We start from the raw sequence: 25,892 nt of genomic DNA, 5'->3' as shown, positions 1-25,892 counted from the left end.
TGTGTCCTTGCACAATGGAAGTGCTAAAATTGTTCCCTGATGTCCACTTGCGTTAAAGGAAAACATTTGGGTCCTATCTTTTCTGCATGTGCTGCAAGACACATCACAAGGTATATCTTCTGATACCATTTCAAAAGCAAAAAATAAATAAAATAACATGAACCATCTGTTGTACATTCTATTGCTCCATATGCATATTGTTTAATTAAAAATTATTTTGAAGTGCCGTGCATTACTGGCCTGCGCCAAAGGAATTGGGTTAAGTGCATTTTCCTGTCTGCTCATGCATCACTGGATCCAATCATGTATCTTTCAAGAGTGGGAGAAAAATCTACACAGAAAAAGATGACTTACAACCCTGTGGTATCTGAATCAACCCACAGATGATGATGCTCAAACACACTTTGCTTGCTGCTGCCACTCATTTTCACCCCAGGCCATGCAACAGGAATATCTGAAAGCAACAGGTATGGGGGAGGGGATGTCATACATCAAGCTCCTTCCTGGAAATCCTTCAGAAATGGAAAATCAAAAGGGGCAAACAGGCTAGACCCCACAGGTGTATCTTAACAGCGCCTTCCAGTTTTGGGCCACAGCTTCATTTTTTGAGCCTGTGAGCACCTTCTGAATTCTGACAGAGCGTGGTGCATGCAAAATGGCTGCCACAGGAGGCAGAGCCAGCCATGACCTTCAGTCATGTAGTGAAGATCCTTGTGTTGTGATGGCAGCTCCTGCCAAAGCAGCAACGTTTTAAAAAAAATCTGCACAGCCAATCAGAAGCCTTGCTGGGCAAAAGCCCCGCCTGGCCCCACCCACTTTCTAAAAACACTTGGGGCAGGTAACCAGTAAAGGGGTTGGCAGGCACCATGGTGCCCACATGCTCTGACACAGTCCAATGTATTCCATACTGCAGAATGTCACCTGAAGGTGTGGAATTGGCTGGAGGATTTGGCTTCCTGAGAATCACACCTTTCGCTGGGGAAAAAAATTTTTCGGGCTACAGTGCTTGTGGACGATGCCCGATGAATCTCAGAAGCAAAAGGAGAGAAGGCAATGGATCCGGTGCCCAGCATAGCTGCTTTCCTGTCCCCAGGCCTCAAAAGCAACAGGAGAGGCTGCACTGCAGTGACAGGGTATGTGCTTTGCACGTAGTAGGTCCCTGGTTCAAACCTGGCCCTCTCCAATCAGAGTACAGCCAAATGTGAGGAAAGACCCTTTTCCGCTTGAAAGCCACTGCAAGCACACGGCACAGACAACAATGAACTAGCAAGACCGGCGGTCTTCTTGCAAAGTGGCCAGTTTGGTGCAGTGGTTAAGTGTGTGGACTCTAATCTGGGAGAACAGGGTTTGAGTCCCCACTCCTCCACTAGCAGCTGCTGGATGACCTTGGGCAAGCCATAGTTCTGTCAGAGGTGTTCCTGAAAAAGAGCAGTTTCTGTCACAGCTCTCTCAGCCCCACCTACGTCACAGACGGGGTTTCCTTCGTTACACGCACTGAAAGATAAGTTGCGTTGTATGGCTGGCAGACCAGCAATTACCAAAACACAAACCACAGTGGACCAAGAGAGACATGAACCAGAAACCACTCTCAAAGGGCTCGTTTGCTAAAGTCTCACAAAGTCCTTTAAAAAATATCGTCACTACTATGGGGGCTAAACCTTACTTTAAGACAAAAACCCAATATAAAAACAGAATTAGGCAATTAGACCTATTAAGTAAGCAAGAGCTGTCTCCTCATTGGAACAGGATTACTGCGTCCTGGGCTTGAACCCTGCATCACAGTGAACCTGTTCAAATCTTTTCTGTGTTTCAGTTGGGGTTTCTCAAAAGCATGTTAAAAGGAAAACCAGGGTGAAGATGGATGTAACCTTCCAAGAGGAACAAGTGTCAGTTTTCCATCTGTGGGACAACGCCTGCCCCCCCCCCCCACGCCAGAGGTATGTACTGTGAACTCCTAGCTGGACCTCCTGAATTGCCCCCCTGCATGTTGTGTCTAAAGAGAAGTTTGGGAGCCAAGTGCCAGAAATCCTATTGGACTGCTTGGTCATTCCGTAACCAGGGATGGCTGAGCCCCAGACTGTCTTTGGTTTCTTGAACAAAGTGAGAAAGCTAGGCTGAGGGAACGTGGTTAGAAGGGCATTGCCTCAGGGGTTTTCGTTTCAGCCCCCTGAGGTTTCAGTCGTGCACCTTTAGTGGTGCTCTGTAATCTCGGTTGCAATCCTTGGTCAGCCACAAAGTTCACCCCTTGAGCCAATGTCTTATTGGAAACACTTCTACAGTCCATTTGTTGCTAGCAGGATTAGCCAGGATTTCTCCTTGTTTCGTCAGCTCCTTCAGTCCATAGCGACCATGGCAGCAAGGGCAGACTCCTCCCTGCTCTTTTCTGTGTCACTGGGCTGGTTTTGAGGCTCCATTACGATTGGGAGACACAGGACTGGGGGCACCCACACCAGCTGGGGAGGCCCAGCGGCTGCTTCAGGGTGGCTCTTGCTCTTGTGAGCGGTGACGTTGTCTTTCTTCTCAAACTTCTTGCCACAGAGGTCGCAGGAAAACTGGTAGAAGGAGTCCGCATCGTGCTTCTTCATGTGCCAGTTCAAGGAGGCCTTCTGGCGGCAGGTGAACCCACAGATCTCACACCTGTGTGAAGAGGAGGGATGGAGGACAGAATCACACGCAAGTACTGCCATTCCAAGAAGAAGAAGAAGAAGAAGAAGAAGAAGAAGAAGAAGAAGAAGAAGAAGAGGAAGAAGAGGAAGAAGAGGAAGAAGAGGAGGAGGAGGAGGAGGAGGAGGAGGAGGAGGAGGAGGAGGAGATTGGATTTATACCCCGCCCTTCACTTGGAGTCTCAGAGCGGCTTACAAACTCCTTTCCCTTCCCCTCCCCACAACAGACACCCTGTGAGGTGGGTGGGGCTGAGAGAACTCTGACACAAACTGCTCTTTTTTTCAAGGACAGCTGTGCCAGAGCTTGTGACTGACCCAAGGTCACACCAGCAGGTGCAAGTGGAGGAGTGGGGAATCAAACCCGGTTCTCCCAGATTAGAGTCCGCGCACTTAACCACTACACCAAACTGGCTCTCCAGAGGAGACCAACGACCCATTTGGATCAGTATTGTCTCTCTGTCAGTGGCCAGTCAGGGGGGCACCAAGAAGTTCACAAGGGGGATGGGATGGCTCTCACCATTTTCTCCTGTTTGTCCTCCACATCTTAGGGGATAACCTTCTCTTTGAACATGGAGAGTGTGATTTGAGTTACCTCCGCCATACGATCTAACGTTTTTAAAAAGCCATTTACATTCATGGCAACTGCAACCCCCCGAGAGGATTCATCCTATACGTTAGCTGTGCATTTATTTATATACCACTTTTCAGCCAATTGTTCCCCAAAAGTGGTTCAAATCACAAAGAGAGGCACACTCTACCCACGAGCTTAAAAAGCCAAGGCAACCAAAGGGGAGAGGTGTAGAAGGAAGGGTGGGTCTTACTATATCTTATGTCATTCTTGGCCTCTTGCCCATGCCCACTCTGCCTATTTCAGTTAACAGGCTGGGATTGCAATATGTGGGGTGTTGTGTATCTACCGTGGGCCACACACGCGGTCGGGTTCACACACGGTCATGCAAAATAGCTAAGCTTTGCTTGAGAGACAATAGCCGGATAGGATCCAGGAACGGACCAATAGGCCACCCCAGATCCGGGAGTTGACCTATGGGTGTTTGGACACTGTAAATAGCCTATCATGGGTGTAGGTGTGGGTGTGTGTGCTGGGTGTGGTTGGTGTTGGGGATTTAAGCAGGACTCCAGCCCTGCTACTTTGTCTTATGTTCATGCTTGTTAATAAACTATGAGCTGATTTCACATTATACGTCTTCGAGTCCAGTACTTTACATGGGGAGAGGGGCTTACACCTCCCCACCCCACCCCACTTTTCTTTCCCCAACCTGAAACGGCCTTGGAGAGCCACTTGTCCCATTGAGGAAATGTATATGTAACCCACACACACACACACACACACCCTCTTCCTCTTGGGGAACAAAGTGGCTCTCCAGAGCCCTTTCAGGTTGGGAAAATGGCACTGTGGAATCGCTTAATTCCCCACCACCACCATGGCCCCAATCTAGAGAACCAGAGAGGTTGCCAGCTGGTTCACGTTCAATTGATAAAATAGTCCCTTAGTGGTTGCTCTCTTCAACAAAATTTACATCCATAACCGTAAGATGACGGGCGAGCGCCACCCCTCAGAAAGCGGTGGGATTACTCACTGTAAGGGCTTTTCTCCTGTGTGGATTCGCCTGTGAATGATCAAGTTGCTGCTAGTGCGAAAGGAGCGGGCACAGAACTCACAGATGTAGTCTCGCTTGTCTGCAGGAAAGAGAAAAGCATCTCCGGGGTTATTCCGGAGCAAAGGGAACACGCTGCAAGGCAGGGGGTGGCCAACAATTTTTATTTCTAAGCAATAGATACTTGTAAAACAATCCCTACTTCTACAAATCTATATACCTATTTATAATTCAAGCACATGCCCGACATGCAGAAGGTTCTAAGTTCTGTCCCTGACCTCTCCACCAGTAGAGCAAAGTTTGAGTCCAGTGGCACCTTTAAGACCAACCAAGTTTTATTCAGGGTATAAGTTTTCATGTACACAAAAGCTTATACTTTGAATAAAACTTTGTTGGTCTTAAAGGTGCCACTGGTGCTACTTCAGACCAACATGACTACCCACCTGAATCCATCTCCACCTGTAGTATCTCAGGTAGCTGCTGCCAGGAAACACTGTCTCTCCCTAACAGCCTGGAAAATTGCTGCTGCTGTTAGTGGACCAATGACCTGACTTGGTGCAAGACAGTTGTACATATGCAATCTTCTCTTCCAATTTTTTTTCCTCCAATGCTCACACAAGCAAGCTTGTCCATCCTGCAACTAACCACTCCGCCCACTTCTGGCACCTTCCTGTAAATGTGGGTTCAGCTGCCGCTGGGACAGGTGTCAAAGCATTCCCACAAGTATTCTGGTGGTGCTGAGAGCTGCTGATTTACTCATGCTACTTCCTCCCTTATCTGAAGGCTACTCATGCTGCGGCCGAATGGAAGAAAAGGAGGGCAGCCATTCTTGTACTATCTCCTCAGGAGAGGCAAAACAGTGGTCCTGTATAGCAATGTGTGTTGGGAAAGGCAATGCACATTCTGAAGCAATCAAATGATCTTCAAAAATCCTAACGCGACGTCTAAAGAAAAGATGATAATATTAGCACAAACACACACATGAAGCTACGCTCAACTGGTCTGTCAACATTAGTATTGCTTGCTCTCACTGGCAGCAGGTTTCCAGGGTCTCAGGCAGAGGCCTTTTGCATCACCTGATCCTGGAATTGCCGAGGATTGAACCTTGGACCTTCTGTATACAAGGCAGATGCTCTGCCACTGAGCCACAGCCCACCCCTGCTACTATCTCTTGCAGATGTACCACTGGTATCTAATGCCACATGCCAGGGCCCTGGTTGCTTGGCAAATGGTCAGATAGCTCAGCTTGGTGAAGGAGGAAATTGACGCTGTACCACAGAAAAATATGTCTGGATATTTTGGAGGGATCGAACGTTATAAAATGGTTCCAGCTGAAGGCCGGGCAAAAGCTCTTTCATGGCTGGAGTGGGAGAAGGGACCCCACAATCCTCAGAGGGAGGTTGTGGTGGGCTCACCGCTGTGCAGCTTCTCGTGCTCCTTGAGGTGTTTCTTGAAGTTGAAAGACTTGCCGCAGCTGGGATCCGAACAGGTGAATGTTTTTTGGTGAACATGCTGGTATTTCTTGTGGTGCTAAAAAAGAAGTAGCCGAAATGCAAGATGAGTATTTCTGTGATAAAGTTAGCTTGGGGGGGGGGGGATGTGCGTGTCCCAATCTGTTAAGGCAACAAACATCATGAGGGAATGATACATCACACTGAGGGGATAATTGATCCCTTTATATTGCACATACGCGCTTCATTTTTAATTTTTGATGAGTGCCTAGAGATTTTAAGTGATATAATAATAACTACATCATTAAAAAAGAAAAATTGTAATATCAGAAATGGTCCTCCTAGCATTTCCCGTGACACAAAACACATATTCCAGGGCAGCAGAAATTGCTTCACTGTCAAAAGCCAAAAGACCACTCTGCTCCAGCCCAGATACGCACAAGCACGAGGTGATGAAGGAGAAAGCCCCACATGGTTGCTTGTTACCAATGCTCCCTCTAAGCTGTCTTGTGAGCAAAAATTCTGCTTTGTGGGCTACTGGCATAAAAGTTGTGAGCGAGCGATTTGGCTGCTGCATAAATTAATTTGGTCTGGAGCCATCCTTCCTGAGCTAAGACAAAAACGTGTGAGCCAGAGGCTAAAAAACTGTGAGCTAGCTCACACTAACTCAGCTTAGAGGGAACACTGCTTGTTACCAGAATTTATTTATTTAGATCTTTATACCCTGCTTTTCTTCCCAGTTGGACTCAAAAACACCCTACATCATCATTCTCCCATCTTCCATTTTATCCTCAAAATGATCATCCCAACCATCCTGTGAGGGAGGTTAGGCTGAGAATGTGTGACCAGCCCACGATATGTTCTACAGTAACCCGAGAGGTTGTGGGGTTAATTCTCAGTAGGAGAATTAGTAAGGAAAGCCACCAAGCATAGCCTGTGGCTCAGCTTTGCATGTGGAAGGTCCCATGTTAAGTGCCTTGCTGGCATCTGTCATTAGAGGATCTCAAAGAGCAGGTGATAGGAAAGGTTGTTCTCTGTCTGAGATGCTAGACAGCCGATGCCAATCAGAATAGCCAATACTGAACTAGATGGACCAAAGGTCTGACTTGGTGTAAAGGAGCTTCCTTTTTTCTCACACTAAACCTACTAGTTCTGCCAGCCCAGCTCACAGTTTCTTTGTCTGCGCCTTTCTTTGCTGTTCCTGGCATGGTATTAGCTGAATAAGCATTACGGTCACGTTTCTTGTATTGTGTGCTTTAGACATCATCACTGGGGGAAGTGGTATTTGCTGTATAAGCATTACAGGCACCACACAAGGAGGGTAACAAAGGATAACAAACTTTTACCTTAGACGGTGTCCAGACTGCCTGGTACACCTACACCTGGTTATCCTGGCAGCCCAGTCCAAGTGGCCACATTGCCTTATGATTTGACAAATAGGTAACATCATCAGGAAACATAGCAGCCAGGACTGAGATTCCCACAGGGTGCCAACCCCAGATTGGGAAATTCCTGGTGATTTGGGGGTGGGGCCTGCTGAAGGTTGGGTTTGGGGGAAGGAAGAGACCTTCGCACAGTATAATGCCATAGAGCCCACCCTCTGAAGCAGCAATTTTCTCCACAGGAACTGGTAATCTGGACATCTTTTTTATTTATATTTGTTTACAAAATTTATATCCCATCTTTCTGCCCTAACAATTACACTTGTAAGTCAAGGCCCACCTAAAGGTTGGGAGCCCTAGTTTCTCAGCAGGCACTGGGAGTAGTAGGTAATGGCCATGGGGCAGCAGCAGGTCATGGGTTAGGAAAGGCTTGCTTGGTTGGCAGAGATTCTAACGCAGAGATGTTCCACCAGGCATTTGGCTGAGGGCAGCAACGGTTCCAACGGCACTCCTACTAATATAGAGACACCATCAGGATTCGGACGCCATCTTGTTTTTTCTAGAATCTAATGTTTTATTGTTTGCTATCTCACTTTGAATTGTTCTTTTGCTGGTTTTATATCACTGTAAACCACCTTGAGCCCGGTTTCTGGGAAGGGCGGTCAATAATAATAATAATAATAATAACAATAATAATAATAATAGATTGGCTGAGCAATACAGCACTGGCATTTTCAGGAGCAAGGCCTGTTCTCAGAGCAGCCTTTTGTGTGCTGCCTCCTCACCCCAGCAATGTTTCTGGCCACTTACATTCAAGTACTGCCGGTTGGAGAAAATCTTCCCGCAGCCATCATAGTCACAGAGGAGGATCTCTCGCTTGGCTGCCTTCCTGTGGAGCAAGGCAAGGATGGGCATGAGAGAAGAGAGGGAGAGGAAACCCCTAAAAAACACCAGCGCTCAAAGATCAGAACAGCATTACAGAACAGTGGACAGGTGTCCCTCTGTTCCTCCTCCCTCCATTAGGGCCTTGAATGTGAGGCCTTATTACACCCTCTCAGCAGCTAGCAGTTTCCAAGGCCTTGGACTCATAATCCTCCTATTGCAGTGCAATCCTAAACCAAATTACACCTTTCTAAATTCATTAGAGTCCATGGGCTTAGAAGGGTGTAACTCTGTTTAAGATGGCACTGCAAGTAATCCAGGGATGTATTTGCCAGAGTAAGACCCACCTGATTCTCTTTGGACCAATCTGGACAACATCTTCATCACCAGGCTGTGCCTGCTTCTTACACCTATAAGGAAAAGAAGCTTAGCAACTGAAAACAAAAAGAAGTATCTCTCAAGAAGGGCCATCAGGCAGCCATTATGGCTAATATTGGCAAAGCAACCAAACTGAAAAAATGGGTGGTAGGGATAGAGTTGAGTCCCGTTAGTGTTAGGGGCCTAGGCCAGTTGCTCTGGTTACCCGGGAGCCAAAGTTAACCATGCAGATCTCAAAAATTTCCAGTAGGCAGTGAACTGCAGTATGCGAAAGAGACAGAAATGGCGCTGAGCCAATCCTTGGTGCACTGGAATATTCACATGACCCATCCCGTAAAAAAAAAGTACCCCATGGGATGTATCTACATTATGCCATCTTTGGTTTCAGTCATATTGTCTCTCAGGGAACCCTAGGAATTGTAGCTTCATATAGGAGAGCTACAGATCTCTTTCTCAGCACCCTCATCAAACTATAGTTATCAGGATTCTTTTAAAAGCCATCCAATCCTGAGTGGTATAAAACCAATAAAAGTTGTTTCTATGGATTGCTTTGCTGTATAAATCCAAAGTTCATCTACGTGTGCATTCTTTCTCCAACAGAAGTCCAACAGGTGCCTCTTAGAAGTCTGTGAGGAAGGCATGGTAGAACAGCCATGTCCTCCTGTTTGAGCTCAGCAATTAGAATGTTAGCTGTAATCATGGAGACTCTGTTCAGCTTGTTACAACAAACTCAGAACCATGAATTTGTTTAACTCCTTTTAAAGCTAAGTTAGCGGCCATCCTGTTACCAGATCTGTGTTTAACTGCCCTGCAGGGCAAATAGCAACTTGGGGAAATTCTAATTGGGGAAAGGGTTAAACGTAGGGGTGCCAGCCTCCAGGTGGGACCTCAGAATCCCCTGGAATTACAGCTTATCTCCAGACTGCAGAGAGCAGTTCCCCTGGAGAAAATGGATGTTTTGGAGGGTGGACTCTATGGCATTGTACCCCACTGAGGTCCCTGTCCTCCCCAGGCTCCACCCCCAAATCTCCAGGAGTTTCCCAACCTGAATCTGTCAGCCCTAAGCGCACACACCCACACTCACCCAGACTGCTGCTCCAATCAAAATCAGACACACATACACAAACCACAGTAATTTTTTTTTAACTGGGAGTTGAGAGGCACACCACATTTCTGCGTGGTGTTTAATTTCATGATCACCCTAGTTTCTAGAAAGTTCTTACTCAGTGTAATTTATTTATATTTATTTACTGCCCTGCTTTTCTCTCCACTGGGGATTCAAACTGGCTTATAAGAAACACAAAACTGTACTTTAAACCAACAAACAAAGCTGGGCTTTGCTGGCCTGGACTCACTGGCCCAGCTCACTCAAGATCACGGGCTAAATGCCAAGGGCACAGAGCCCTTTGACTCACTCCTCTGGCCATGCCCCTCTTTTGTAACTAGAAGAGTTTGTTTGTCTCCACCTTTCTGGTTCTCTGTCTGAGGTAAACATCCCTCTCCACCTCTCTGTCTCCTCACCCTGCTTCGCCACTTTTCTCCTCAGAGGGGCTGTGGCTAGGGGGGAAAGTTTCACTGGACAGCTGGTTCTCTTTTGCAGGCCTCTTGAAGCACTTGGCCAAGTGTTGAAGTCTTGGCAGCCAGGAGTCCCTACAGATCAGCAAAATTTACACAGAATTTAATTCCTGCTTCTGACCAGTGTTTGGTTTGCAGGAGGCATCAAAGAAGCATTAACAAATAGAGCAACATTTGCAGATTAGCATTACTGGACATTACCACATACGTTACCTCAGCCTCTGGCATGAATATCACAAGTGGCATGTGCCTCTGGAGTTTGGGGAACATCTTGAGAGGAGCAGGAGAGATGGCAGGCCTAACCACAGCATAGAGTTTATACCTGCCACTCCTGTGTTGTACTGCTGCCTGCTCAGGAGCTCAGAGGCAAAAACAATCAATGCCACTGGGACTGTGTATCTACCAGACTGCAACTAGAGTGACATTCTCTTATGCTTTGGACTTGATGCAGCCAGTATGGCATTCAGTCAAGATCGTCCCTCTCACTCAGCCCAGTCTGTACACTGTCCAGACCCTAAGGATCAACAGTCACTCCGAAGTGAGGGAGAAGCAGTTCAAATAAACTGTTGCTGCATTCTTCAAGACCTTTGTTTTTCGGGCAGGGAATGTGTAGTCAAACAAACCTATTCCACTACATTTAGAACAAATGTTTGTCTTTCTCTACCCTATCATGGTGGAAGATGTCAGCTTCCTTGAAGTTTGCATCCACATTTCATCCCAGACCAATTCCCCCTTTCGTCCCTGCTAATCTATCTATCTTGTACGTTTTCTTTTCACCTGGAGAGCCAGTTTGGTGTAGTGGTTAAGTGTGCGGACTCTAATCTGGGAGAATCAGGTTTGTATCCCTACTCCTCCACTTGCAGCTGCTGGATGACGTTGGGCAACCCATAGTTCTGTCAGAGGTGTTCTTGAAAAAGAGCAGTTTCTTTCAGAGCTCTCTCAGCCCCACCTACCTCACAGGGTGTCTGTTGTGGGGAGGGGAAGGGAAAGGGTTTGTAAGCTACTCTGAGACTCCTTGAGGTAGTGAAGGGCAAGGTATAAATCCAATCTCCTCTTCTTCTTCTTCTTCTTCTTTTTTCCTCCAAGTCTCTTAGCAGAATGATCCATTCAAAGTTCTCCCCCCATCTCTGTGATTCGCCTGTGAAATGCCCCCCACACTTGACCAGGTAAATGGGCTGCAAATTAAACCAATTGGATAACTGAGCACTAATATTCAAAAATCCCACAACAAAGGCTTTGTGCTTTGTCTGTTCCTACCCATCAAAAGCAGAACACAGGCCTTTCCACCTGAAATCAGGCATCTTCAACATAGAAGTCGGTTCTATCTAGTAGTTACATTTTATACGTCCCCACCCTATTTTGCTTTTGGAGAGTAGCCTTGAGATGGCTAATTCTCAGAATTAGGTCTGTATTCATTCTGAATCACAGTCTTTGTAATCCTACCTCTTCTCTGTGTATTTACGTAAAGCTTCTTTTTCACTTGGAATAAGTGTGCTACATTTTCCATTAGTTTGGGCTATATCCTGAAAGCCTCTTGGGCAAGTTACTCCAAGGCCCCGGTCACACGGGCAGGAAACTGCGGGGGAGAAGCATGGATGTTTGCCCTGCGGCAAACTACTGCGCAGTTACTCGATCAGACCTCCCGTGGAGGTCCTGTGGAGGTACCGTGGAGGTTCCATGGCAAGGGAGAGGTGCTGATCACAGGACAAGCCGGCACGCAACAAAGAAGCGCGCGCCACGGCAAAATGTTTTGGTTTTGTGTGTACACGACTAATGCGCATGCTCCGTTGGGTGCGTGTGCGCATCCACAGAGACGTGGACAAAAAAAACACACCTTATTTGCAAGGGGACATGGGCGGGCGCCGGATGCCATCGGAAACGTGATCAGACGCCCGCCCTTGCCCCGCAGTTTCCGGAAACTAGTACCTCCAAGGTACTAGTTTTTTGGCACGCAGTTTCGGCTGGAAGCCTCGGTTGTGCCACGGGAGTGCTACGCTTCCCAGATGTGCTGGTGAGATCGCGCCCAGAAACTCCGCCTGTTTTCCGTCTCACTTGTGTGGCTTCTGTTCCGTGTGACCGCAGCCCAAGAATGGCAGTGAGAGGGTTAATCCTTATTGTCAAAAAATCTCCATAAACTGGAAATCAAGATGTATAATCTGGCTTTAAACAGAAGCTGGCTTGAGGTGGAAATATGCACCAGAGCTGACCCCTCAAAGCGGCTTTAAGTCTTAATTAGGGAACAATTTGGATACTTGTCTTTTCCCCAACCCCTGGATGGGGGCATTTCCAATCAGGGAAATGATGCAGGGAAAAGTCCACACACAGACACACACATCCTTTTCCCAAGACTTCAGTCCCTATCCAGGTTGTACCAGCCCCCCTACCTGGTTTTTTGGGGCCTAACAAAATGTCTGGAATTCCAGTCTATCATCATATGCATTTTGACACTAAGGGTGAGTAAAGAACAGGCTGTCAAAGTCATTAGAGAGCGACCTTCATGTGCACAGCAGTAATTACACACAAGAGTCCCTTTGTTCAAGATACCTGCTTTGTCTCCTCTTCATACAACAAATACCGTGCACAGATGATTATAACATATCATAAATAATTTTATATTTTTTGAAAAATATTTTACAATAATTTCTTCATATATAATTAATCATCTTAATCACAATTCACAATATAAGAGATATCAAAAATATCAAATATCATCTCCATAGAATCTCAAAAGATATTGTACAACCTTATAATTAATAATAGTCCTCCTCTGTTACATAAAAGTTTCAAAAGAGAGGACTCCTTAAAGTCTCTTTATAACATGTGCTCTGTCTTCCTCCAACAGAGGTCCAGATATCCTTCTGTTTCAGAATCCTCTAAATGGTTAATTTCCCCTTTGAGAGTATCAATTTCTTTATTAGATCTTTGTATAATCAAAAGCATAAGGTCTAATGAACATTTGTTCATAATAGCCATCCATTGAGATTTAAATTCTGCATCATCATTAAACAAGGCAGAAGCCTTTTGAATTCTCAAACCCCTAGGAATCCTCTCTGCTTTAACATACTCAGTAAGAGAAACTGCATGTCAAAAAATCTTTTTAGACTTCTCCTTCAAAGATTCTTTGTACTTAAAGAAAATTTAAATCATTCCTATAATAGGGTGGATATTAATAAACTTTTACATCAACAGGAAGCAGACTATATTTCTTGTTTTAATACCCTGGAACCAAATGGTTTAAATCAATATAATGACTTATGTTTTCTGTGAATTACTGCATGTATACTCCTTTAATGTAAGGACAGAGTCTCAAAAAACTGATTTCTAATTCTCACGCATGACTTTTGGTAGAGGACTGTGTCCCTCTAATTAGCCATGCCTTTTGTGCTCTATAAAACTTTGCAAGCCTAAAGAGTGACTGAACGTGCTTTTCACGTTGGAGGAGGCTTATAGCTCATCAAAAAAAAATTTTTTTTTTGCAGCGTTCATTGAAAGAGAATTTTGGATTAAAACTTTGGGTAAGAACTTTTCACTTCTTTGAGAATCTGTCTAGTATGAGATTACTAGCATTGTAACCTATTCTGTTCCTGCTATCTTTTATGTTAGTATTTGGCAACCTTGTGCTGAAAATTATTGTTGAACTCCCTGAGGAAGATTCTGAAACAGAAGGATATCTGGACCTCTGTTGGAGGAAGACAGAGCACATGTTATAAAGAGACTTTAAGGAGTCCTCTCTTTTGAAACTTTTATGTAACAGAGGAGGACTATTATTAATTATAAGGTTGTACAATATCTTTTGAGATTCTATGGAGATGATATTTGATATTTTTGATATCTCTTATATTGTGAATTGTGATTAAGATGATTAATTATATATGAAGAAATTATTGTAAAATATTTTTCAAAAAATATAAAATTATTTATGATATGTTATAATCATCTGTGCACGGTATTTGTTGTATGTTGGTTTTCCTACTTACCATGGTCCTTGTTTGGTTTTGTGAATTGTCTCCTCTTCAAGTATCAGCACTGAATTAGAATCAGCACTGCTTCCAGGACGCCCCCTAAAATCCAACCTACCTGTCTAGGGAAGGATGATAATTTTCATCTCGCAGGTCATCTGTGTATGCCAAGTGGTCTTCCTCTGCCAAATCCTCTCCTCCTCCTTCCTCCTCCTCTGGTTGGTCAGGCTCTGACTCTGGCTTTCCCTCTGGCAGGGGCAAAGTGCTGCAGAAAGGGGAACAAAACAAAAAGGGAAGATGCAGAGCTCAAAGATTCTTCAGCTGGGAATGGACCACCTAGTGCAGCCACTCCCAACCCTAAAAGCAAGAGAATTACCAATATCTGTTTGTGGCTCTTTGACAGAGTGTTCCGCCAGAGTATCAGAGACACCCGTGATAAATCACACCAGCCAGATGCTCCCATTCAGGACATGAAGGTGAAGACTACTGCACTTACTCACAGTGAACCCCATCAGCTAAACTGTTGCCCGCTCACCCAGTTTGGAGAGATCCTGTTGGAGCTCTTCAGAGTCCGGTATCTGAGCACATCTCCAGATTAGCCACTGCCTGAAACAGGATGCTGGACTAGATGGATCACGGGTCTCATCCAGCAGGGCTCTTACTACGTTAGCTACACCCTCACTTGTTTGCTCATCTTGGATCTCATTACAATGGTCGGGGTGGGGTGGGGGAGAAGTTCATAGGCCAGTTACAAGGCAGGGGGAGAACCATGAATAGAATATTCTGCTAATGGTCTGAGCTCCTTGGAGGAAGGGTGAGATACTTCCCAATCTAGCCAGGCAAGGTTGGATAGAAAACACACCCCTGTCACAGAACATGATTCCACAGTCCTAAATCTGCAGTAATGAAAGTCTGTTGCAGTCTCCTAAAATTGCGTTGGCAGTTTTGGAGTGGGACATCCAATCTCTGAAGCCACACATTATAGAGTGGGGAGATGTGTCCTTTTCAGTGGTGCACATGATATGTCTGTGTGTGAGCAAATGTGCAGTGGCTCATGCTGTAGAGCAGCAGATTAGACTGGAGCCTGATCAGTGAACTGCAGCTTCCTGGAGGGCCATTTTGAAAAGGGAGGGGGAGAAATGGCTGGCCAAGCACACACACGGTGCACGCACACTATCCCTCCCTGAAGTGGCCTTCTGATGGCCATAATTGCTGATCAGAGACCTCATACAACCAGTGCTGCCACCACACAGTCACATGGAAAAGCCGACACCCCCCACTATCAAGTTGATTCCCTCTGCTACTGGCCTGCTGGCAGAAAGAATACCCAAAGTCCCTGCTCCCTCCATATTCCTCCTTTGCTCCTACATTGACTATTAAGGAGCCACAACCACTGCCCTTGCTGGGGGGAGCAGATATGGCCCAGGCTCACTCACTGCAGGTTCTTCTATTAAATAATTTTCAGGTCACTCTTAGCCAGTTTGGTGTAGTGGTTAAGTGCGCGGACTCTATTCTGGGAGAACCAGGTTTGATTCCCCACTCCTCCACTTGCGGCTGCTAGATGACCTTGGGCAAGCCATAGTTCTGATAAGAGCTGTCCTTGAAAAAGAGCAGTTTCTGTCAGAGCTCTCTCAGCCCCACCTATCTCACAGGGCGTCTGTTGTGGGGAGGGGAAGGGAAAGGAGTTTGTAAGCTGCTCTGAGACTCCAAGCGAAGGGCGGGGTATAAATCCAATCTTTTCTTCTCTTCTTCTTCTTTGTAATCAGGATTTTTAGCCAGGGCAGAAAACGATCTTCTGGTATCCCACAATTTCTGTCCTCTCTGCGGAGGCTGCTTTGCCGTTCTGAATAGAACCACTTACACACAGGAATGGCAGATAATATTCAGATGTGACACAACAGCTTAATAGCTGGGGATTGCTAGACGTGAAGATCCACTCACTCCTCTCCCCAGCCTCTATGAGGTGCTGATATGGTTGATCAGAGAGGAACAAGAGGAAAGTACTGACCTTTCAGGCACTGCGATTTCTGTGCTACTTGGAACCTCTTGGGAGGGAGCTGCTGCAGGAGAAAACACAGGGTGGTCAAAGGCTGGGACGATGGAGTCATCATCTTACACAGTCAAGGGAGCAGCAAATTATGGTGACCACAGCCACTCTCCATATCAGACAGGCAAAATAAATGCGTCTTCAAGAGCTCTTTTGCAACTAGTCCTGGGTATCGCATGACATTAGTTTCCTTCCTAATGCACCACAGCAGACAGTGCTAGGCTAGGTGGAGGATCTTGCTCAACACAAGGCAGTTTCCTCATTGAGTCTCCCAGTGGCAGCTCTGGGAACAGCAATAGTAGAAATCCCCTCAGAACCCCTGTCTCCCCCATGGGTTTTGAGCATTTGACACATACTTAGTTCCTCAGTAGTCATGAGAGCTTGAAGCAAGTAAGTAAAGTATGCTGTCAAGTTGCAGCCGAAGCATGGTGTCTCCCATGAAGTTCCATCTCATGGGGTTTCAAAGGCAAAAGAGATGAACTGAGGTGGTCTCCCATCCAAGTCCCGGCCCTGCTTAGCTTCCAAGTTCTGACAATAGCAGGTAGTCGCAGACTATGGCTGCGATCACACACACTAAATGATCCACTTTCAATGCACTTTGCAATTGGATTTTGCCAGTTCACACAGTAAAATCCAGTTGGAAAGTGGATTGAAAGTGGGTTATTTAGTGTGTGTGATTGCAGCCTCTATATTTTAATTTGTAGCAAGACTGTTGCTTATTTTTATCCACACCTGCTCCAAAGAGTTCAGAGAGGCATACAAGGGCCAGGCTTCCCAGATCTCTTGGACCTCAACGGCACATATTTCAGCTGTGCCTGATGTACCACCGTGGCATTCCAAGCGACTCCCTCCTGCCCTCCACCAATGAAGAACCTTTCCAGTCCCCCAGCATTCTAAGTCAGTGAACTTCATGCTGGTTATCTGCCTGCCTGCCAGCACCCTTACCCGTCTCAGTCTTGTCACTATCAAGCAGTTCTGCCTCCTCGCCAAGGCCTGTTCCACCACTGGGAGACAAGCACACTGTTTGTTCTTGGTCCACACTGCCCTGCCCATCTTCCTTAGAAGGTAGCTCTGCCTCATCCACTGGACACGGGGAGTCAGAAGCGAGGGCTAAAGAAAACGCATGGGCTGCAGCTGCCCTGCGGAGGGAGCGCCGGCGTCGGATGATAGGGGAGGGGGGAGGGCTGGCCTTGGAACTTGCTATTTTCTCCTCCCTGCGTCTAGAGGCTGCTTTGCGGGGAGGTGGCGTGGAGGGCAGTGGGTTGGGGGGGCTCCAAGAGAAGGTGTGACCTGCCAGGCACTCCCAGACCAGGCCACCCGGAGCTCCTTTCTGTGCCAACAACGAGGACTTCATGTCAGGGATGAAGCCACATTCCTGGCTATGGTTGTGAGACAGGACCACAAGGTTCTGCAGTGCATCAGCAGGAAGAGGGGTGGCAGTTGCACTGGAACTGTCCTGTCCTGGACGGACAAAAAAGAGGGAAAATAAAGTCAGTGAGAGAGAGAAATCTGCAATCCTGAGTTTTATGAAGAACATCTTGCCCTCCTCTGCATACGAAATTTCTCATCTACATATTACAAGAATTCTGCATCACAATATAACCCACCACCATCCTAAGCATGGGATATTTATGTTGCCTACTCAGTTCTCCCACTGGGATGTTTATGACACAGACGAGTACCATGGTTCCCCTTTAAAAAAGTAAACCAGACTAACAGAACTGCCACTAAGCCTTACTCATTTTTCCCCAAGGAGTATAATTAAAACAAGATAGGTACAAGCTCTGCTTATCTGCAGATCTTATTTTGCATACCATGAAAATTATTTACATAATACTGCAGAGATTATTACTCATTACACAATATTTATCTTTTAAAAAATGACTAGAAGCAGATGATTGGTCTGTACATCTGCAAAAGGGCCTTCTGGGTTCAGTTCAGTGTGCAGGCAAAGTGCTCTGAGAGCAACTTTCTTGCTGATGTGCTAGTTTTCTACGTATGGGAACTTTACATTTCATGGAGCATTCAGTCTTGAGCTGAGTTTTAAAGTGATCCAGAATCAGGACTAGGACAGTTGATTTCTCTGAACACAAGGACTGCTTCTAGCTCTTCTTAAATAATGCTTTTAACCATCTCCAAGAACTTATGACTGACCATTTCAATTGGTTCTTTTTGCAGTTGGGGGGGGGGGATCACAAGCCCCAAAGTAAAAAACTTGTACATTTTTTAAAAATGCCCTTCGCATAGTATTTTTTTTTAAATTACCATATTGTTTAGTATTTATATAGTGCTATTTTTAGGATTCAGACAGATTATCTTGTAAATCCTATAGCAGCCTTGAACTAGGATAGTACTAGGCAGTAACAACTGGAGTGGCATCCCTTTTCCCACTGCCAGGACAGTGTTCAGTTTGAAGGAAGCCTAGCACCAGAGGAGCACACTGCAGTGGGGGGGGGGCACCCTGGTAACTGACGAAGCACAACACAAGCAGAAGCAAGGCTTAGGATCCAAGACGTAGTATTCTCATAGAGAAAGACACACTGCTCTCTCTTGTACAGGAAGCCTTCTACAGGCTGGGACTGAACTTCCTTTTGGAACAGACTACTGTCATTGTCTGCAAAGCTTGTCCTCATCTTTGGAAGAATACAGTCCTTGAACTTCATTGCAATTTAGCCCCTTGTCCACTTGCTATAAGCAAGTATTGACACTCAGGCTGCTATACTGTTCCTCAAACCAAGTTATCAAGCTGGCAATCGGTTGTACTTCTGAGAGAGGCTGCAGTGAGATTTAATGAATAAATATTAATCAAAGGCCTCCTCCTTCCTCTAGAGAGAACTAGCCAGGGCTCTTACCCATTTTGAGCACACAGCCTTGTGAGCTGTACCTGCACGAAAAAGAAGAAAAAAAAGAACAGCAGGTGAACAAGTCGAACACACAGCAGGGCAGTTCATTAATTATAAGTTCTACTAAATTAGGGACCTAATTTAAGGGATAAACAATTTGATTTCATCCCTTATTCCAAAATCTCCCCTTGCCCAGATTTTCTAAGAGATCAAGTGTTAGAGCAGGTCCCTCACACAATCCTTAGGACAGAGATCATGGCTCAGTGGTAGAGCACCAGCTTTGCATACCAAAAAAACCCAGTTTGATCCCTGGGATGTCCACAAAAAATACCTCAGGTGGCAGAAGTTAGTATCTGACTAGGACCATTGACTTGGTCTACATCACCCCTTCTGGAGCATTGCCAGTCATCATCAGGTTGTTTTTTGAGGCTCTTTTTCCTTTGGTTAATTTACAAGGCCACATTTTTCTGCACAACTGAGGAGCCCCCTGAGCAGGTAGGGAGCCTTCCCTTGTGTGTAGGTGGCCACCATTATGCAGCTTTCATAAACCACACCGGGGTCAGCCTGTATTAGAAACTGCAAGCACGGCTTCCAGCACACAAAATGTTCCATTGAGCAATCTAACGTTTTCCTCTTAGGTAACGTTCAGACAGAACTAGATGAGTGGTAGAAAAAACTGCCTGGGGAGCACTCCTACAAACACACACACCCCTCACCTGTCAAGCAGGTACTTGGCAAGCTGGGAGTGCAAGGAAAAACCCAGCTGCTCCTTGAGCTGACACCATTGTTCCAGGTGGCTGCCAATACGGATGCGGCATTTGCTGCGCCGAGCATCCAATTCCTTACGTTTCTGCTTGCGGATGGTTTCGGAGGCCCGCTGGCGTCCCTGGCGGCCATGTTCCATGATCACAAAGCCACCCCACTGAGGAAGAGTATGTCGAAGAAAGAAAATCAGGTTACGATCCGCAAAAATTCAACCAAGCCGTGACCCACCAATTAGAAGTATGTGTTTTATATCTATGTGGACAATCAGTCAAAACACAACAGTCTGGTTTTAGTTAATTAATAAATGACATGTAAAGGTTATTTACATGTTACAGATTCTTAACAAAGGGTGATTCTGTTAGAAGCCTGAACACATGAGAAAGCCTCCACCCAGATCCATCAACAAATGTGAAAGCCAGTTCCCAATGTTTTATTATCCTTTGTCATGGCTGAGAAAATAGAACCCAGGCTAGGGCTATGTCCTTGGTTCTTAACATGTGAGCATCATGGAACACCTAAAGGAGTGTCTCTATGACAGACAGTATGAAAGATAGGCTCCTGGGGCAGATGGAACCTTCCTACTACTACCAGCCAAGACACTGTTGGAAGGAAATGCCTTCTAAATTTCTCTTCATCTAGTTTGGTCCAGGGAGAATGGAACGGATGCAGTGCCCTTCAATAGTCCTGCATCTGTCAATTAGCCATACCGGTTAATCAAGGAGAGGAATTTTAAGCTGTGATTACAATTTACAGTTTTTAATATATAATTTTTAAAAATCTAATCAGTCAGTCCTTTGTAGTCACTGCATAAACTGCTGTGATATTATGGGATATTTACAAGCACTGATAGCTATATAGATAGTAGGGGGAAATGACTGCTGCCTGCCCATATAGGGCTCGTGAATTAGAAGGGTCAGCTGACTGCTGTTGGTAGGAAGAAGAGGCAGAGACTGAGGTACTGGGCAGTCTTGGAGTTGAATGCTTAATAACCCCAGAAAACAGAAGAGATAAATTAATAATGACAAATATCCACTTAGCTGGAGCCCTCTTATTCCCATTTTGTTTGTTTATATGTTAGATTTGTGAATCACCCAATCCCTGAGTACACAGGGTTCTGGGCGATGTACAACAATGTTAAAAACATCAACATGACATTGTTAAAATCCTTGAGCCACTGTGGAATCATTTGTTCCTATATTATTAATAATCCCAATATGGCGTCATTGATTTAATCCTAAAACCCACTCTAGTCTGTGGTGCTGTCTCATCTGCAGGGCGAGGAGGAGGCCAAAGTGAGAAAGTAGAAGAAGGGGTGGGGGTGGGGGTGCCAGCCATGATGGAAACCATTGCTGTCCTCAACCAAAGGCCTGGCAGAACATCTCTGTTTTACAGGCCCTGCAGAATTGCATTAATTCCCATAATTGCATTAAGTTACAGATGGAACAGAATGATCTTTCCTGGAAGTTACTTTGAGGATAGATGTCCCATGTTCTGGCCAATGAGGAACAGTACTCAGACTTCAGGTGTGAGAAATCAACTTTTTATCTTCTGCCAAAGATTTGGGATCTACCAGTTGGAGCTGGTTGCAAAAAGACTCCTCCCAGGGAAGGAAGTCCTTTATAAAATTCACCCCCAGGAGCTTGTCATAATTACCTGCAGCACTGTATAAATTATACATTGGGGCATCTGCCTGTGCAAATACTGAGTATAATCTCAGTTACTAATCATTAGGGGGTCCAAAAGCTCAAAAAGCTACTGAAAAACTAGCCACAGACAACCAAGGCAGATAATACTATCATTTGACAGGTGAGAAATTTTTAAACAGCAATTGTGTCAGCACTGCTATATTTGACTTTACTAGGTAGGAATGAATGCAGTGCAGATGATTATGCTGACAGCTATAAAAATGAGGGGCAACCTTTGTTGGTGTAGAAACCTTTCAGAAATCGGCTTTTGGGGAGAAGACTAGACTTGTCCTGAGAGTTACATTTAAGTCACGCAGCACTGGACAAAGAGGACCTCCTGTAGCTTCAGTGTCAGGAGCTTTAGGAGATCTATCAGGATGCAGTCTAGGGTCCTGTGTGTCAGAAGGTTAGTGATTAGGCCAGGGGAAACCCAGTTTCCAATCCACATCATGAAGCACAGAGACTGACCTTTGGCCACTTTCACCTAACCTAATTCACAACGCATAAGATGGAGGAGGAGAGGACTGTGTATGCTGCCCACATTTCCTTGGAGGAAGGGTGTAATACAAATGTAAGAAATGCCAGTAGATCACAATCCAGCTTCTTCCCAAGAAGGAATGAGAGAACCAGAAAGAATTAGTGCAATGCATTTTTAATCTCTCCTTTTCTCCAAGAAGCTTGATGGTGGTGGAGGAAATTTACCATCAAGTAGCAGCAGACTTATGGTGACCCTGTAGGGTTTTCAAGGCAAGAGACGTTCAGAAATAGCTGGGCTGGTCCCGTGACACATCATACACTCCATGCACCATAAGATATTACGGGCTATTATCTGCCGACCTTAACGGTATCACTCAGCTGACACAAACAGAAATCTTTGATTCTCAACTTGCCATGCTGGAAGCTGATAAAGCAAAGAACCAGTTGGTGCAGTGGGAAGAATAATGCATTCTGTCTGGCAAACCCTACACCAGGGTTCCCCAATGTCGTGTCTGTGGGCACCTGCAACATCATTCCTGGAGCTCACCAAGTGTTTTTAGAAAGTGTGGCGGGCCACGTGGGGCTTTCGCCCAACAAGGCTACAGCCTGGCCAATGGAGGTTTGATTGGCTGTGCAGATTTTTTCATATGGCTTTGTCACCACAGCACAAGGATCTTCACCTTGTGACCAACGATACGCTGCAGTAGCCATTTAGTGGTTGCATCCACCTTTTTTTTTGCCATCAAGTTGCAGCTGATTCATGGCAACCTGTAAGGGAATTCCAGGACAATTTTCAAGGCAAGAGACATTCAAAGGTGGTTTTTGCCATTGCCTGGCCTCTGCATCATGACTCTGGTATCTTTTGGAGGTCTCCCATCCAAATACTAACCAGGACTGACCCTGCTTAGCTTCTGAGATCTAACAAGATCAGGCTAGCCTGGGCTATCCAGGTCAGCACATGCCCATCACACTGTGTCAGAATTCCAAAGGCACCCACAGGCTCAAAAGGGATGGTGACCCCTGCCCTATGCATTTCACCTGAGCTTCATGGGTGGGGGAATCTGTAAAAATATACAAATATAAGCAAATGTGAATAATACAGCAATGTATCATCTTAATTACATATCCTTAAAAAGAATAGTAGCATAATAAATAGTAGAGACATCACCCTGCCAACAAAAGTCCGTATGGTGAAAGCAATGGTATTCCCAGTAGTCATGTATGGCTGCGAGAGTTGGACTATAAGGCTGAGCGCCAAAGAACAGATTCTTTTGAATCATGGTGCTGGAGAAGACTCCTGAGAGTTCCCTGGACTGCAAGGAGATCAAATCAGTCAATCCTAAAAGAAATCAACCCTGACTGTTCCCTGGAAGGCCAGATACTGAAGCTGAAGCTCAAATACTTTGGCCACCAAATGAGAAGGGAGTCCTCACTGGAGAAGACCCTGATGCTGGGAAAGACTGAAGGTCAAAGAAGAAGGGGATGGCAAAGGATGAGATGGTTAGACAGTGTTATCAAGGCAACGAACATGAAATTAAGTAAACTCCGAAGCATGACAGAAGGAGGGCCTAGCGTGATGTGGTCTATGGGTCGCGAAGAGTCGGACTCGATTGTGCAACTGAACAACAACAACAAAATACTTTTTTAAAAAAACTTGGTCAATATGTAAGAAATATAGCTCCAGTGGGGAGGGCAGGGTATAAATCAATCAATCAATTAATACACTGATGTCCTAATAGTAATAAAATGGTGTATATTGATGTGGGCAAAATGCACAGGGGTTTTCAAGCTGAATATGTTCTTTTCTCATTGCACCAACTGTTTCTTTGCTTTTTCTCGGTCTGGTTATTATATTGCTTTTTCTTGTTCTGGCCCTTATTTTTTTGCACACATCCTGGAAGCTGACTGTGTGTCACTTCCATGCCCTGTACAGCACCAAGCACTAGATGAATTTGGAAAGGGTAGTAGTGACCTTGCTGGTGCAATAGAGTGATATCCCAAATGACCAATAAGGACTTTACGGGGAAAACTGCATATTTATCAGATCCCCCCAATTTGCGAAGCCCTCTCTTCGGACTCACACCCATGCCTGACACCACCCCTTCTAACCACGCCCCCAGTGCTCAAAGCCACGCCCCTTTCCAATCTCTACCCTCCCTCCTTCTATTCCCACCTCCCTCCCTCTGCCTCTAGCCAATGACTACCTGCTTTCCCGGGCCCTGGCAAATCAGAGGCCAGCGCGCAGTAGCAGGCGCCGTTGGAGTGTCGTTTCCCTCCGTTACTCGCGCGCCCCTCCTCCCCACCAACCGTTTCGATCAAGCTTCGCCCTGAAGCACGGGACTTCTCGCCGTCAGTGAGTCCATTTTCGTTGGTGCGGGAAGCGCTAATCTTACATTTGCGGGCCCCCTTATTGATCCAAGAAGTGGGGCCCACACCGCAGGCACCGTGGCCCCTTTAAGAGGGATGATTTCTCCCCCCCGTGCTCCTACCCTTAGCCTTCACAGGAGAGGAAGAGTGGCGGAATATGGCAGCTGAGTGGGAGGAAAGTGTTTTGACCTTGTGCGCGTGCGCATTTCACCCAGCCATATGCCTATAGTCCGCTAGATCACAGTATATTATGGGAGTTGTAGTTCAACCGCCCTGAGCTGTGGCAGAGCGCTCAGGACTGTAAAACTTTTTAGGTAAAAGGCACCTTACTGCACCTTTTGCCGTGGTTTCAAGACCAAGGAGTGATGGAATCCGGAGTTCTCTCCGGAGAGCATGATGGTAGCTGTAGATCTATTTCTCATTTTCCCCCCAAATCTTGTTTCCATCCCACAAAGGGGAAAAAACCAGCATTTTTCCATGGATGATAATTCCAGATAGGTAGCCAGGTTAGTAGCAGCACCTTTTTCTGATTGAGAAAAACCCAGATTTTCCCTCGGATTCCACCCCTTTTCAAACTGTTCTTATATAATTTTAAAATAGGGAGGTAAAAACGGGACCTATATGGATTCTCATGGCTCCTCTAAGGTTTGTGGTGATTTTTTTTTAAAAAACCCATAGAAATCCACAGTCATGTCACAAATCAACTCCATATACATGGACTACATGTATTACATGTCTTATTATATGTCTTACACTGTTCCTATTGTGTTGTTAAATTTTGTAATCTGCCTTGAGTGTCCACGAGGAAGCTGGACTTTAAATAAAGTAAATAAATACATTGTAAAAATGGTAAATCCAGCACTCCATAGTCCTGCTGTAGTGCAAAAACATGGATTCAAATTATAATTTCTTGTGACTTTTCTACATTCAGTCACCCAAAGTGCACCATCCATTCATGGGGCATGTCCCTGGGCTGCGTTATAAAAATCCAGTGCTTCATAGCATAACCACAGTACAAAAACATGATCAAGACATGGATCCTCACAGTTTTGACTTGGCATCACCTGAAATCCTTTCTAAGTCATATTTATAACCATGGCGTGCACAGTAAAAATGTAGATCTGGTGCTTCACAGTCCTGCTGTGGTACAAAAAAATATGGCTCTGAGGTAATTCTCATGGATTTCAAGAGAGACCTCTGAAATTGTTAATGAAATCAAACATAATATGTATATACACAGACAGATCCAGTGCCTCAGAGAGCAAAAACATGGATTCTTACCCCAACGGGAGATCCATAATCTTATCACACATCTATTTATACAAACTGCATTGTAAAACTTCATGGTCTTGCTATGGCACAGGAATAGATCGTTTCATGGATTCCCACAGAGGCTGCCAATTTTTAGGCTTCCTTTGCTGGAAAGCTAGGCACTTACTTTAAAATCTTGCTTTTTGCTTGGTAATCACTTCAACCGTTTCATCACAGCTCATTTACACTTCAAATATCATAGATCTAGCACCTCATTTTACTCACTGAATAAAATACTGTCTTGAAGCACAGATCTATGTGTGTTTCACAGATGCAGCTAAGCTAACAGTTAATTGCAGCGCACATCTGTGCCCACAGTTTTCATTCAGAAATTCGTAGTTCCATTGCTTCAAAATCATGATGCAAAATCATAAACTTCAGGCTTGCCTTCTCATTACTTATATATGGGAACACCCATTATTTAATCACCATTCTCATCTGCGCCAGATGGCACTGCAAAAATCATGCACTGAATACATTTGAGCAGTGTT

General features: G+C 45.4%; 1 protein-coding gene across 1 annotated transcript; it reads right to left on the bottom strand.

The window, feature by feature from the left end:
• Positions 1 to 2,329: 2,329 nt before the first annotated feature.
• Positions 2,330 to 24,048, bottom strand: ZNF692 (zinc finger protein 692). Its single transcript, XM_015416035.1, has 12 exons — positions 24,031 to 24,048; positions 19,513 to 19,718; positions 18,806 to 18,837; positions 16,899 to 17,414; positions 15,915 to 15,966; positions 14,025 to 14,171; positions 9,894 to 10,022; positions 8,342 to 8,404; positions 7,923 to 8,001; positions 5,695 to 5,809; positions 4,262 to 4,361; positions 2,330 to 2,637 (listed from the first exon to the last, which is right to left on the bottom strand). Exons 2-12 carry the CDS (start codon positions 19,698 to 19,700, stop codon positions 2,334 to 2,336), a joined length of 1,725 nt encoding a protein of 574 aa, XP_015271521.1. The 5' UTR covers positions 19,701 to 19,718; positions 24,031 to 24,048; the 3' UTR covers positions 2,330 to 2,333.
• Between the last annotated feature and the right edge of the window lie 1,844 nt (positions 24,049 to 25,892).

This window comes from Gekko japonicus, unplaced genomic scaffold (genome assembly GCF_001447785.1).
Source record: "Gekko japonicus isolate JY-2015 unplaced genomic scaffold, Gekko_japonicus_V1.1 scaffold204, whole genome shotgun sequence".
Classification (NCBI taxonomy): domain Eukaryota; kingdom Metazoa; phylum Chordata; class Lepidosauria; order Squamata; family Gekkonidae; genus Gekko; species Gekko japonicus.
The sequence above is the reverse complement of the archived record's forward strand: the minus strand, read 5'-3'. Positions and strand labels throughout refer to the sequence as shown.

Bases quoted from the DNA above. Each gene is read 5' to 3' on its own strand.
- ZNF692 (XM_015416035.1), bottom strand. From the start codon at position 19,700: ATGGAACATGGCCGCCAGGGACGCCAGCGGGCCTCCGAAACCATCCGC. The intron at 8,002-8,341 runs GTGGGTCTTACT...CTTGCTCCACAG, and splicing joins ATTGGTCCAAAGAGAATCAG to GAAGGCAGCCAAGCGAGAGA. The intron at 5,810-7,922 runs GTAAGTGGCCAG...CTTCTTTTTTAG, and splicing joins CCAACCGGCAGTACTTGAAT to CACCACAAGAAATACCAGCA.